The sequence below is a fragment of the Drosophila obscura genome, unplaced genomic scaffold (assembly GCF_018151105.1).
Source record: "Drosophila obscura isolate BZ-5 IFL unplaced genomic scaffold, ASM1815110v1 contig_179, whole genome shotgun sequence".
Lineage (NCBI taxonomy): Eukaryota > Metazoa > Arthropoda > Insecta > Diptera > Drosophilidae > Drosophila > Drosophila obscura.
The window spans coordinates 7583834-7599708 of NW_024542766.1; the positions used below are offsets into that span (position 1 = coordinate 7583834).

At 39.4% G+C, this 15875-nt stretch overlaps 1 protein-coding gene across 5 annotated transcripts in view; it reads right to left on the reverse strand.

The window, feature by feature from the left end:
- LOC111080758 (protein sickie) overlaps window positions 1-15875 on the reverse strand; it is a 209087-nt gene that overhangs the window by 72217 nt on the left and 120995 nt on the right. Inside the window, exon 1 of one of the 5 annotated variants that reach the window (XM_041592293.1) lies at window positions 4186-4422. The exons of the other annotated variants lie outside the window; for them this stretch is intronic. Coding sequence (XP_041448227.1) covers window positions 4186-4280 — 95 coding nt within the window. The 5' untranslated portion in view covers window positions 4281-4422. Of the gene's footprint in view, window positions 1-4185; window positions 4423-15875 lie in introns of those variants that run through there. 5 annotated transcript variants of the gene reach the window in all.

Consider the following 15875-nt stretch of genomic DNA (forward strand, 5'->3'; position numbering starts at 1 on the left):
CGACGAGTCTCTGACCATTTTTGGTCATTTGCCAGAGGTTGCTGCCTTTTATGTAGCGGCATCTTTCGCTTTTATTACGAGGTCTGCACTCTGCACACCTTTTATGGTTAGAAGTTTGCAATCTTCCGACAGGCCCTTCGGCCACAGAGTTGCACATTTATGTCTGAGCGAGGGAGAAACTTTCCCCCAGTTATCTAAAGACATATCTCATTCCCTACAATCCATAGATATCTGCACTTTGAATGCCCATTAAACAATCATTTTCACTTGCATCTTAACCCAGAAGTCATTTGGCTGGCAGCAAAATTTTCATAAATTTTCCACAGCAATTTGGTGGTTGGCTACCGCAGTACCGCTAACCGCATCTAGCCAGCTACATGCAGCTTTGCCCCCGCTGGCCGTCTGTCACGTTAAATCAACAACAGCAGAGAGAAACTACAATTCGCTGTCTTGGGGTCTGCTGTTGAGAATTTATGGAAGTTTTGTGTCCAAGAGGCACCACTCGAGCTGCCACTCGCTGCCACATCTTATGGGAGTGTTTTATATATGAAGTTGTGGTTCCTTTGAGCGCTTTTTGTGTGTAGGTGTTGAATGGTTGGTTGCCTGGTAATAAGCATAATTATATGCCATTGATATGGGATGGCCCAAAGGAGTGGAGTGGAGCATCGAATTAAAGAGCTATTCAAGAGACCGCCGCCGTACCACGGCTAAGGCAGAGTCCATGTTTTGTATTTGATGTCCATGACTAAATGGCAAATCCATTAGATATTAGCAGCAGAAGCGACATCAAGCTGAAGCTTGTTAAGCGCTGTCACGACCGAGTGGCACTGCTGCACGTATACAAATTTGCTTTTTTATTTGAATCAACTTCTAATGAAATCAGCTATAAAACGATGCAATTTCTTATGGAGAATCTGTCTATATTTAGCAGAGAGAAAAGTGTAGAAACTTGAGGCAGTTCCCTTTGGTTTTCTGCACTTTTTTCTGCACTTTTTTCTTCCCATCTAAAAGCCTCCTAAAAGCCTTTCCATGTTGAACTTTAAATTCAAATTAAACATAAACCTGCGCTCTGCTCTACGATTAGTTGCCCGCTTGAAGAAATATCTAGAGCCATGGGGAAAGTATCTCTGGGGAGTTGGAGTTGGTCTTAGACATCATCGTAAACACCAGAGCTTTGTTTATTACGAAAAGCCATGTCAGAATGTCTTTTGACATTAGAAATGTGTGTGTGTGTAATGCGATATGCAGCAACGTGGGGAATGTGAACGTGTTCATTCTTAGGAGTCGTGTAGCACCCCCCCACCCCCTCAGTGGAATGAAACCTCTGCTCTCATCGGGGAGTTGCTTTACCAGCACTATGGTTAGCCATATCCATGGCTAGGGTATTGTGTTTTTATTGTCTTCATTTTCAAGTGCAGACATAAAGTCACGATTTTCAGTTATTAGACGAAGCGAAAAGTTCTATGAAGCGACAGACGCATTTTCTCAGCTTTCAGTTGGAGTTGCAGCTGCAGCTGCAGCATCTCTGCATCTCTGCTGTTCTGCTGCTGCTTCTGTGTGTTTTTCTGCCACAAGAAACAATTAATAGCGTCTGCTAGAGCCCTCCAAACCTTCCGCTCCAAGCTCTGGAGGCAGGGAGGGAGTGGATCTGCCCCATTCCACCTGGTAATAAACACACGTGCGTCGGAGGAGGCAACGCAAAGATGTTGTTGCTTGCTAATGGCCTGCTGCTGTCGTCATTGGACTGCCACCTTTTGTGTTGACTGCTGCGGCGCGTACGAAGCGGTTGACATCTTTAAATATGCAGCAGGTTCCATGTTGCAAACAAGCCGCAAACAGCAGTAGCAGTGGCAGCAGCAGAAGCAGCCACAAATGGAGAGTGGCCCCAAACAAACAAACAAACAAACAAACAAACAAGAAGCTACATCATCAAGTGCTGGGCAAAAGCTAAAGGGACTAAAGAGCAGGCCCCTGGAAGCCGGCGCAGCTCGACTCTCTTTCACACTTGCCACAAAACTCAAGTAGCAACTTCCACTCCTCCACTTCCACTCTTTCTGTGTTGCTTTTCGCATATAGCCCACATATAGTACTCGTAGGTACATGGCCTGAGATTATAAGCGGTTGGGGTAGAAATTACACTTTTTTAAGGGGCGGTTTGTGACACACTCACTTTATGTGAGAGCAGAAGACTTCTTTCACTCACTGAATCTGAATCAATGGAATCTCAGGCTCATGAAGTGTACTCGCATGTTGGTTTATCTTTAAAAATTAAATAACTTCTAGTGAGGGGCAACAAATTTCTAGAGCGGAAAATGTTTTTGGCAGGGTAGCAGCTGCTTCTAGGGGTAGAATTTGGTTTTAGTAAAGCTACTTTTACTTAAGAATATCTTTTAAAGGATTATTTCCAGTGAAAAATCAATAGGGATTTCAAATGGGAATTTAAAATAAATTGCAATATATTATTTATACAAAACAAAAGAGGAAAACAGAAATAATCTTTAGCAGATATTCCCAAAAACACTTTGGAAGGATTATTTTTGTGAAGAAATCTATTGGGATTAAAGATAAATGTCAAGAAACCTTTTAGAAATATATTTGAATATGTATATAATTTATTTCAGAAACATAAATCATTTATTTTTACTCTAGAATTTTCATTTCATACCAAATGTAGTATTTTGTTTATTCACCATTTCATTTCCGTGTTTTATATTTAGTCAAAGTTCATAAATTACTCAACACATTAAAAGGGGGGACTTATCCCAGCCCACTTTAAGTCTTCTTTATAGAGTCATTAAGTATGGAACATAATTTGCAGTTTCTTCTGTCGTTTACGATCTCAACTCGTGTGGGTTATTTTTAGAATATTCTGCCACATAAATGGATTTCTTTTCAGTTCTATATTTAGTCAGAGATCATTACCATTTCTGTTGCCATTAAATCTTTGCATTTAAAAATGTTTTCTTTTGTTTATTAATAATTTCTAACTTAGTTTCAATGTAGTCTTTAATTTATCTGTAGTTTATCCTTTAATTCAGAGTCTAAATTCAGTGGAAAATCGTTTCCTTATTTCCCAGCTGTAGTATCTGCCTCTGTAATCATTTTTCACACCCAAAAACCAAACTCCAAATGCAGCTGACAACATTTTGTGTTTTGTTTATTTGGGTTTTTGGATGCGTGTGTTGCCAGGGTGGTTGTTTCTACAGAGTTTTCCAAGGGTGGTCCTGTGTCATATGCCTGTGTTCCTTCCGATAAGTAGCACCAGACGGGATGCCCAAACATTTGGTTTTGAATTCCTCTCCTTTTCAATTATGCAACTTTTCGGCAAATGTTTTATTTATTGACTCTGAACGAAGGGAGAGCCAGAAATATACTCGTAGTAGAGCGAGCGACAGTCACACCAGTTCCATCATATTTAAAAGGTTTTTCGATATGGTGGTTGGTTTTCTAGTGGCATTTTCCAGGTGGTGGGGGTGGGTATTGCTATCAAAAATGCACTTTGATATATTTATAAATAATATTTCCAACGATCGCTGATGATTATGCAATGTGAGCGGGGGAAAGGGCAACAAACTCTGAGGGCTCCAGTGAAAAAAAAAAATAGATGCCATTCGTCTGTCTGGCTGACAGCCAAGATTTTCATTGAAGTTCTGTTTCCGCGAGACAATTGCGTGTTGCATCGTTTTCTGGTGTTTCTTTCGGCACCTCCAGACATGGAATAACATTAAATATATCTAAAGACAAACCACAAACAAAGATATAGACCAAACATTAATTATGAATCGTTCCTTCACTCTGAGAAGTAGACGAAAAGCTGGGAAAATTTGCACTTGCCGGCATAGATCTTTTGAGAAGAAACCACAAAATGTCATTTCCATTAGCCTCTCACAGACACACCCCGGAAAACTATATACACTATATTTCTGGAGTGGAGTGGGAAAGCTCTGAATCTGTTCTATAAATATCTGGGAAATTATCGTAAATTTTGTGGAAGTTTGTTCTCTGTTTTTGGTTTGGTTGGAGTTTTCCCCTGATTTATTGTGCTGACATTTGGCTTAATTCAAATGCTTTTCGTACGCATAATGATACTCATTAGTGTGTTGTGGCCCCAAAAAGGAGATGTGTCTCTGACATTTTCCTTGGAAAATCTATGGATAATTTAAAAATACCAAAAAAACGTTTTACCTTCTGACATCCGGAGAGTTGGGTAGACTTCGACATTTGCGTGAACTCTTGCCCCCGCCATGCGTTGCGGATGATGAGGACGAGGTATTGCCCATCTTTATTTATTGGTTAATTTATTGGATTTAAAAAACTAAGTTGATTTTGGCATTTAGATGCAGCTTTGGCACTGATTTAGCTGTGGCTTTTTCACTCTCTTTCTTCTTACATTATGTGGTTTTTTATGAGTTTTTTTTTGTTTGGCAATTTTTATTGGAAGTTTTTAAGTTATTTTTTGCTTGTAAGACATATACAAAAATATTTTTTTGGCAGTTTTTAAACTTTTTACGGAAGAAAATATATTTTATATTAATGTGAAATATATATTAATTTTTACTTAAAATCTTAAACACTTTTTTGATAGGCGACATTTTTTAGAACTTATTTTATACGAGTATTTTAGATTATTTGAATTCATTTTTTGGAAAGTAAATTTATGAACAAAATTGTTTTTAGGTATTGGAATTGGGTTTTTTTTCTTCTAATGTTGCATACGTAATGGCATTTAATGACTGTATCATTTATTGCTTAAATATTTTTGCAGGGATAAAAATGAAAAATAAATAAGTTTTGCTTGTTAATTTCCATCATTGCATTTTTTTTTTTAAATAATATTTTACGGCTCTATCAACGCTTTTTCCATTAATATTTCATATTCAAATATGGCATAAAAGTGTATTATTCCTAACTCCAAGCTAATAATAGCCTTGATTCAGTTAGTACACATTTCGGGACCATTTTTCTTTACATTCACTCTCCATTATTCCAATTTAATCAGATAAACATTCCATTTTCACACTAATTATGACTAAGTCGATCCCCGAGCGTACTATTTACTTTGTGTAATTAGTTTGCAATTAATTTTTGGGGGAGGGTCGAAAAATGACCAAACCAAGGGCCGAGAAATGGACCCAAATCAAACAAATGTCTGGTCGCAACGCCCACGAGCAGAAAAAAAAAAAGTGTAGTAATTCATTTTGGGATGTGATGTCCGAAAGCGGCCGAGAAATGTTTGCAGAGCACTTTGATCTTAACCCAAAAGCACAACTGGGGTTGAAACGAGAACTTAATGCAATTAAGTGAACATATTTGCAACTTCCGTGCAAACCAGGGAAAAACGGGAAGCCAGAAACGAAATACCAGACGTTCCGGCATTTGTTTTTGATGTATGACTGCTGTTGCCGATGCGGCTAATCGAGGGATAGAAACCAACCCAAACAAAAAAAACAAGCGTCATCTAAGGGGTGTAAACCAGCAGCTTGAAGATTCCTACCAGAATTTTTGCTCATTTTTTTTTTGTTTCAAAGAAAGCTTGACATGAAAGTCAATAACTTCAATTACAAGAATGAAAAAAAGCCTACCGAAAATACAAAAGAAATATTGCGTGTAAATAATACGCACGTGTGCGTGACACGTGATTGGGCTGCCGCCACCCTGCACCACCCACTGAGAAGGGGGATATTTCTGGTTTTTTGGGAACAATTTTCAAGTGCCTGCTAAATGCTGCTAAAAGTGGTCATATTTTTATCGTAAAGCCACGTTAAGGGTGCGAAATTCAAGCTTAATCAATTTGTCGTAAAATGTAATGGGAACACAACACAGATCAGGGGGCTGGGCTGAGACTGAGACTCAGGCATTCGATTCGATAAATGTAACGAGGGATTCGACACGTGCACAGGGGATTGTCAGTTCGTTTCTTTGCCCGCCTTTTGACTTATGGGTAAATTTATGTGATTTATTGAAAGTTTGCCACAGTTGCATAATCAAACTGTCACAGCAACAATTACGACAATCAACAGACGACGATAGAAACCAAGACTCTTCAGAAACCACAGACTCTGAGACAGATCCAGACACTGCCTTAGGCAAAATACAAAAAATACAAAAAATAAAAAAAAAAAAACCACTCAACTGTCGTTGTCGCCTCTCTCTCTTTGGGTCTCGTCTCTGGACTGCATAATTTTCATAAATTGTTGCAAATTGTTGTTGCTTGTTTGTTGTTTGTGTCACTCAAGTTTCGACTTGTGTGGAACCAAAGGAGAGAGAAATGTGGAACAGGAAGCGAAAACCGGGTATCAATAGAAATCAATGCACATTGTGCAGGGCACTCGGGATAAATGGCATAAATTTGTGGAGTGAACACTTGAGAAACAGTTAGGCTTTTAACCCAAGCATGACGTGGGCAATATAAGAGGTGGAACTACTGTCATTATTATATCAATCAGTCAATCACTTATTGGGGGGGGGAAAAAAGGGACTTTGATCGATAAAAGCTAGGCACAGAAGAGGATGAATGATCTCCATGGAGTTAGGTTTATTTTCAACAGATATCTATAAAGATTATAAGCACTCAAACAAACTCGAAGGCGCACAATAATCTTCTCAGATTCCCCAGTTACTTGAGCTGCTCTTCAACCACTCGTTTCGTAGCCTCAACAACCCCTTGGCAGCATCGTTGACACAAAACTCTTTATTACATTGCCCATTAAATAATTTCCACTACTGTAACCAATCATCCCCCTGCTCCTGCTCCTGCCCCTGCCCGTGCTCCACACCAATCTATAACTAATCGTTCGATTCGAGGAATATCACGTACACAACGTTGCAAGCGGCAACTTTTTTTTGACACACTTAAAATGCCGACGGCCCTGCAGCAGTTGAGGAAACTTTCGAGTGGGCAGGAAGGACAGGCGGCAGATATTCTTATCAGAGCATTGCACTTTTTGCACACAGCATAAAAAGTGGCCAACAGGAGAGAGAGAGAGAAGGAGAATTTTATACAGTCAGGGGTCTTATCTATGCCGACACATACTCAACAGGAGGAGAGCGGGCTGGAGGAGGCCCAAGGAGGCGAAAGAATTATTAAAATCGGTTTTTGAAAATGCATTTTCCATAGCAGCCAAAGGGGCTGAAGGCGATAGAAGTGGAAATTGACGTTTAGTCACGTACAATTTTGCCCTCATGTTGGCCAAGGGAAAATTATTTTAATATGCAGCAAAGAAGTGGCAAAAAGTTACTTGCACACACATACTCGTGTTTCTGTTAGTACACTGAGAAAAGAGTGGGTGTTGGATCTATTCCAAGAGCTTTTATTTTTAGCAAAGTTCTTCTCTGAGTGCTTCAATCTGCTAACCATATAATAATAGCCATAGGAAGTGTTCTCCATCACGAAACAGAAGTTTCTAATCGTCCAAGTGGGGGGGATAACTAACAAAAGGGCATGTCTGGGGGGTGGGTTTGGTTTTTGGTGTAGCGATATTCTAAAGGTTGTCGGAATGCAATTTTTGAAGGGAAATTCACACAGAAAATTAATGTGATATTGGGGTACAAGAGGGGGCACAGAGGAGGTACACTCCCACAAAAGAATTCTTTCTTCTTTGTTCCTGATCCCTGAGCAGAACCTTGTAACTCATTTGGTTTTTGCCTGGCATTGTCTTGGGCTGGTCTGCTGGCCTGCCCGTCGTCTCGGTCCATAAATCTAACAAATGCAAACGTTCAATCACTCTATGGAACTGGGCAACTCCCCCTCCTATCCACCTATCCATAACGAAACGCCAGCTCCAAAGTGTGGCGCTTCAAGCGCACATGCAATGCATATCAAAAACCCCCCACCCCAACCCCACCCACAACTTCGTCTTTGGCTTTAACAAATAAATTCTGTTGAGATTTATGGCGAAAAAAAAAGGCCCTCCCAAGTCATCGCCTCAATCGCCCCAACTTGAAGCCGGCATATAAAAAAAGTACTTCCATCTAAATATAAACAAAAGGCTGAGCCGAGGCATAAAGACAAAGCAGCCCGGAGAGAGAGAAAGAGAAGAGAGAAACAAATTCAAAACGTGCAAATGCACGTGCTGCTCCAAATTTTGTGTTATTCAAAAGCCCCCACATATAAAAAGGGGAACCATGAGCAGAGAGAGAGAGAGGGGAGAGGAGAGCTGGTTGTATAGCTAGGATACAGATGAGGAGGGGGATTGCCTTCTTTCGCGCTCCAGCGAGCAGTGGGGACCCAAACGAAAATAGACAAGTTTATGGAGCAGAAATCAAGTTGAAAAGAGACTTTTAGCTTCCGCTTAAATATACAAAGTGGAAAAACGAATGAAAGCAACAGAAAGCAAAGGGACAAAAATAAGTGTAAGATAAAGGGGGAGTAGAGACTAGAAAATACCCTTTAAAGTTGCAAAGTTTCTGGGACACAAATTTGTATGTTAATTCGATTAATTTTTAATTTGATTATTATTCATACTTTTTTCTTGGTTAAAAGCTTATATGTATAGCTGTATTATTTCAGTATTATTCATACTTTTCTCTTGGCTAAAATGTTATATGATCAGCTAACTTGTCATGCTTACGTTACTTCCTTATGGCACACTTAAAATTCTCACTTATTAGGAACAAATAGCAGACAAATCTGCTAATCTGCGCTCAATCCATTGAGGCTGCAGTTTGGGCGAAAATTTTGACAAATGCAGATAACCACTGATCTGCAATCGCGATAAGGTTCTTTTTTTAGATCCACTAAGACAAGAGAGCGGCAGGTAGTGAGCGCAAAAACGAGAGACACGCAATTTACGCGCTCTGTGTAGGTAGGGAGAGCAGCAGCAATAGGGAGAGCAGCAGCAATAGGGAGAGCAGCCGCAGTAGGGAGAGCAGCAGCAGTAGGCAGAGAGTGCAAAAGCAAGCTCGGCCTGTGCACACTCAATGCATGCTGTCTCTTCTTTGATCTGCTCTTTCCAGTAACCAAACATTTCTTTCACTTCTTGCAGAACAAATACGCCCACGATTAAAGGGTATCTCTGCCAAGGGACAGACCCAAAGACAAAAGTATTTTTCTTCTCTTTTATATGTATGTCAGAGCAAATCAACAATTTGTCACGCCGTTTTGCATTGAATGCAGAGAGGAAGGTGGAGCAGCAGCAGCAGCAGAGGCAGCAGTAGGTGAAAGGAGAAGGGGGAGGTGTAAGCCAAGCAGGGCAAATGCTTAGCTAGGTTGCCACGATTTATAGATGTTTTTCTCGCTGTTTTTGTTTCTTTTTTTTTGGGTAACTCAAAGTGACATTTGTTTTCCACGAGCATTTTACCCCTTTTTCCGAGTCCGCTGCCAGTCAAGTCAACCAATTAATTGCTGGAAAGGCAAAAGGGCCGCCAACACCGAAAGATCAATGGGAGAGGTGCGGCGGCGTCCTACATCTTGCATATAAATCAGAGATATGTACATACATACAATATATATATTTATGTATACCCCCTACATATTTCATAATTGCTTCGTGTCTTTTGATGTTTTTTCAATTGACATTTCCGTGAGCTCTGGGGGGAATCTTGATCGCCAACCAATTGACAAGGCGACAAGAAACGCATCAAGATAATCAATATTTTCAATAATATAAATACAAAAAAAAAAAATAATCTTTTGCATGGGTGGTCTCTCTCTCGTACAATAATATGGGCTCTGTTGGGGCATGCAACGAACGTTGCCCAACTTCATGTCTATATACAGAGTTTTGCACAAAGTTGTTGTCAAGCAATTTGCATAAAATTAGAATGGGACTAAAAAAAAGAGAGACATTGCAAATGATGGATTGCTTACAAATACAAAAATACACGTAATGTTAATGTAAATTGTGTTCGGGGTATGCGACTCTTTGGTAGTCAGCTTTTTATGGGTTTTCTGTAAGCCATAAATAAAAAATAATTGCATTGAAAGTTGTTGCTTTTATGAGCAAAAACAATTTGAAAGTTGTTAGGGATACAACTAAAAGCTGACTGGGAATTATCTTTTAATGCCCAAAATGATTTAAGACTTATTGTAATATTCTTTTTAATAAAAACAAATTTTACTTTTCTTTACTCTCGAAAGTATTTCATAATTCGTTTGTCAAATTCCAATGCCATTTAATTGTCATATTCTATAATTGTCATGCATAACCCTTAGGAAATTGCATGCCCCTTTCTGAGTATATTCCCCTACGCATCCAACCCACCCTTTGGCCATTAGCATTATCATAATTAAATCATTAGGGCAACGCGGCCATCAAACTCCATCAACTAATAATAAATATTGCTCGCTCTGTCTGGTGTGTCTGCTACCTCGGATTATTCATTCCCTCCCTCAGAGATCATTCACACGCTTGCGGCACAGTGGGCCCCTATCATTAGTCAATGTTGTGAGTGCCAGAGCTATGCTCTTCGACGAGGGAGTATCCCTACTCGCACCTCCCTCTGCAATTGATTTTACATTATGTTTACCATACCCCTACCCCTACCCCTCACCCTTCCCCAGGGCTCGTCTCGGCTTCTGTTTGATAATTTGACAGCTTGCTTTCTGATATCTCAGATTTCCAGTGTGCGATTGCGAGTGCGGGGGCTTTTGGATTTGATTTTGATTTAGAGTTCGATTCCAGTGGTGGGTTCAATGCTCCCCCTTATAGAGCACAGAGTAGCACAGGATTTTGACAGCGCCTGTTACCCGCTTGTCAGTTTGTCAGATGTCAATGGCAGACCAGAGAGGAGCGTAAAATTGAAAAAGAGTCCCCAAGTCAGAGACTGAGTCCCTTCTGAGAATGTTCTTTGGGGGAATGGAATGTGTTTGCTCAACTTGTGGCTCAAACATAATTAGCTTCAGTGCCTGCTGCTGCTGCTGCTCCTCCTCCTCCTCGCTGTCCATTCAAGGAAGCATAATCCTTTTGGTCTCAGCTGCCACTTGAATAAAATTAAATTAGGCAAGGGAAGCGAATCAAGCGAATGCGCTCTGAAGAGGCGGCCCGCAAACCGATTCGTAGCGGTGATTAATTGAAGACACGCGCCTCGAACAGCAACAAAAAATGTACATAAAAACCGGTTAAGCACCAACTGCCTTCAGCAGCATCTGTGGATACCCGGAGCCACCGATGACAATGAAGATTAGCACCCCGTACGTCGCGTTGGCTCTGGATTGGATGTCTATCCCTCCCATTGTCTGCCACTAATTACCTACCGTGTGACAGGGGAGGTGGGGGGAGGCAAACTCTATAGCAAACTCTCATTTTCTTTAAATTGTTAGAACTTTCGAGGCAGTCACTCGGAAAGGTGGTAAATGGGGGTTGGAATAGGGCAGAGGAAAGGGGCTGATATAGATAGGAAGACGCTTCAGATATGATAGGATAGTCTGTGAAATTTCTATAGATTTTTATCGGTTCGTTCAACTTTGACCACGAAATGAGGACGGGATTTTAGGTTTTTGGGATGAATGATTTCGATTAGAGATTGGAAAGAGATGTCTACGAAATGTCCAGAGGGCTAAATAAAGAAGAAAATGTATACATATTTAAAGGAAATTTATGGGTAGATAAATAAATATCATCGAACCCATAAATGTTAATACATCTTCGACATAAGTCCTTTTATGATTCAAATCCCATAATTATTATGAAAAATGCATCATAAATCCAGAGATCTCACAAACCTCATAAAAAGTAAGTCTCAATTAATCAAAATTCATTCATAAATTCTCTCTGAAAATCTCCCATGATCCAATAATCAAATAAATACCCTAAAAGTCAACTCAACTTTAATGCAAAAATTATAATTTAATCTTCAAAAATTCATCATGCACATCCACTTTCTCCCACACTTTCACTAACCACAAAAATTAAGGAAATTCTCATTTCAAACAATGCAGAGAACCCAACAAACTTTCAGTCAACTTTTTTCATTCGAAAAAAAAACTTTGGGTCCCCAAACGCCGGCATGAATGCAGTTTTTTTTGTATGGTGGTGCGGGGGATACTATAAATAACACACGACTTTTATCTCTAGGATGGTGGTCCATGGAGAGTACGTTGTCTGGTTTTTGGCCACACAGTTTGAGCCCTGGGTCCGTCTGCCTTTAAGCCTTTTTAATTTGTGGACAATGCGATAAGGCGTTAATTATACCCACAAAATGATGGGTACGGTACGGTACCGAGTGATGATTATAATCAGACTTTAGCGCCATTAAGTATGCAACAGATTGGGGCACATTATAAGAGAACAAACTTTTTATATCCCTTCAAAAATATCTGCTATCACTTGGCACATTCACTTATTATTTTTTTGGCACTTTCTTTGTATGATTATTTCTCGTTAATCAAACTTTTCAATCAAGATTTCTCATTAATCCAACTTTTATTTGATAATTTCCCATTAATCCATATTTTTTGATGATGATTTCCTCGTCAATCAATATTTTGCACACACTTTTTGGGATTTTGCCGCCATTTATTTACGCGTCTTTTACGTATTTCCCGATGAAAACAAACAAAACTATAGCAAAAACCGCCAACGAAACGCGCGCGCGACGCTGTTGACGCTGCTTCGTATTTTTCGAATTTGTGTGATTTACAAAAATGAATGGGGCGGCAAAAAATGCCGGCTTAAATGTTGCTAGACTCATGCTGCTGGAAAACGTGTTGCTGGCAAGGTAAAAAAGGTATGGACTGCAGGCAAAACGGCGCAGAAATATTTAATGTTTGCAAAGTAAGATTCACCCCAATACATAATGTACCATGACTACTCATTTTTGCGTGCTGCTGCCTCATGTTGCTGGAAAATTGATGATGCTGACAAAAAGCAACAGCGTTCGGAGGCTGCCATATCCTGTGTTCCTTTCTTTATACTTAAATTTCAACACTTTCTTGATTCTAGATAGCGGTATCACCTGGAAGCTATATATCACTTATTAATCTCTCACTCAAAAATCCAGTCAAACACTTTACTTAATTTTTTCCCTCTGGTATAATAACTTAAAGTTAACTCAATTGGAATATGTTTAACTCCTGTCGAATGAATGATTAAAGCCATGTATATGGCATTTAGTAGTTAGGGCTTACATACAGTTAGTTTAGTGAATGAAATATATATATTTTAATCTTTTTAATAGACAACAGACAGGCGGAAAGTAAACGCCCAGCTCCCACTCGGAGGGGTCAACTCAACAGCAAAACCAAGAGCAAAACCAATTAAAGTCGGAGGGGCCAAAGTTATTGGCCTGGCAAACAAATCGCTGAGCAATTTAACAAAGTAAAGCAAGCAATTATCACAAATAGTTTCGTGTCACATAAAATGTCGCAAAGTAGAGGGAAAAGAAAAGATACGAGTGTAGGGGTTCAAAGTAGTTGAGTAAAATTGTTTAATCATTGAGCTTAATTTCAATTGGGGGGGAAACTCGTTTCTGACACTAAGCCGATCAGGCACACTCCGAGACTGACTCCAATGTAGTTTAAGACGTAGTTTCATGTGGGTTTTTATACCCTTTCCTCTAAAGAGGGTATTAATATTATGGTTGGAGACTAGTGGAGCACAGAAGAAAGTATTTATGATTTATGATTCACCAATAAATATCTATATAGGGCTAGGAGTCCAGTCAATATAACAGAACAGAATTGAAAAACATTTCTAGTCGTTTTCATGAAAATAAGAATAAATAAATACTAGTTTCACGCTTCATGCGGCAGTGCACCTCGGTTATGTTGCATTTCTACTCGGATCCACATGTTAGTTTTGCGCATCTATGCCGTAATAAACGAAATATTAAGCTGCTGTCTTTTAATTATTTCTATGAATCGAATCCTTCAGCTGAAAATAAAACCAACAAACACATTTTTCTTCTAAAATGTTCTGCAGCAAGGGCATACATCCGACTGCCTGCCAAAAGGCCTTCGTTTTTCTTCTTCGTTATTTTTTTTGTCCAAAGTTGAGCCTGAATTTTATTGCCAATGCACGGGCCATGTTGTGCAGCGTGTCGAAAGATGATTGCAATTACCAGCATGTGCGATGTATCGCCCCGAATTCATTGCCAAATTGCCAAAATGATTGAATGGCCGAAACGAGTTGCGGATTGAATGTGTTGGCACTAGAGCGCAGGGGCGGTAGGGGTCGGGAGCGGGACCAATAATTGAAGTTTGGGTGTGTCTAGGACTGTGGATTTTTCTTCGCTAGTGGGCGGCAATGAAAGTTGCTAGTCAGGCGATTAAACGGTAAAAAGGTGCAAAGTCTATGTGGGGAACTGTGTTACCGAAAACAACTTTTACAAATGAAATGCTGGACAAGATGTTGTTGCTGTTTTTATAGGAGTTTAATTAGTGTTCATGTTAATGTCACGACTATAAAGCTGGAAGTTTTGCATGATATTGAATGTGATTGAGAGGCGTTTTAGCATATTAATGTTAATTAATGTGATTCTTGGGAGATTAAATTAAATAATATCAGAAAAAATGTGATGGATTATTACCAGAGATTTATGCGAATTTATGGGACATTTTAAATGTACAAATTAAATTTGTTTTGATTTTTTTATACAGGTTATCCTACGTTAAACGATATTTAAAGCACAGATATTTCCCCCTATTTAGTAGCTTTTGTTTAACAAAGAACCGCGCTTCCTGGTACCTTCCCCAAACACTTTCTCACTGCCACTTTCTCTCCTCCCAAAAAAACTGGCTAAAACTACAATCAGTTAAAAGCGAAAAGAATAAACAACCTGAAACAGTCTTCCCTTCTCCAACAGAATAAAAAGTAAAACTAGAACCAATAAGTCTTTGTTTAGACAAATCCAAAAACCATGAAAAGGCTTTCGCTCGAGTTGCCACACAAAACATACGAATATGCGGGATGCCAGATGGTAGCTCCAGACTGTAAGTTCCACCCACCGATGTGGCGCCCCATACTAATGCTATTAAGCCCCCCCACAAACTGCACTAAGCATGCATTTTATTGCCTTTCGTGTTCGTACGACAGTCCTTTAGTAGATGGGAGGGGTTCTTGTTCAGAGGGAAATACCAATACCCTGTCCTGCTCCTCTTTCAGTAGCAAAGTCCAGTCCTACTCCTATTTCTGGACCTGGTCCAGTCCTTTCATTGGGGAAGTCCTTCTCCTCTTTCAGTGCAGCGGAGTCGCCCTGGCACTTTATCATTTCAGTGGAAAAAAAAACAGCGGACATTGCAATGTTTACTTTTCATTTTATATATCCCCTTGGCGCCCCCTAGACCCCTAGACTTCCACCCACAGGACGAGTGTCCTATCCGCATCAGCAATGTTCACTTTTCCCGGTCGTCTATTCAATTGTTCAACGGTTTGTCTATGCAAATATTTTTATTTGCCTGCTGGTTATTGTTGTCCAGCGTGGAAAAACCACATAAAAAAGGACATTAGGGCAAAGGAGCATCAAGTGTACGGAGCATGAAAATACCCAGCACTTTATAAGGGGAATGGTAGAGAATTTACCAAAATACATATCCACCGATAGCATCATTAAAGAGAATAAATATCTAGATCCCAACATCTTGCTAGATATGCAGAAATTCTACAAGGAATTAAATTTATTAAAATTTTTCTTTGGCTTTATTTTTTCCATAACGTATTCTTCCTTTTTACTGTTTTACTAATATAACTGTAGGATATCCTCTTTAAAAGTAGTTAAGAATTGATTTAAAAAATTTTAAATATAAATTATTAATATTACTATAAATATTTGAACGTTATTGTGGGGAACAACAATTCCTGGCTCCCAATTTCCTTTCACATTTTTATGTACATATCTCCATGAAAACAAAAAATGAAAACAAATTTTAATCATATTTCTTTGTTCTATGGCCCAAGCTACCCTTCCACTCTCCCTAAAACTACTGAGTATCCCTCGAA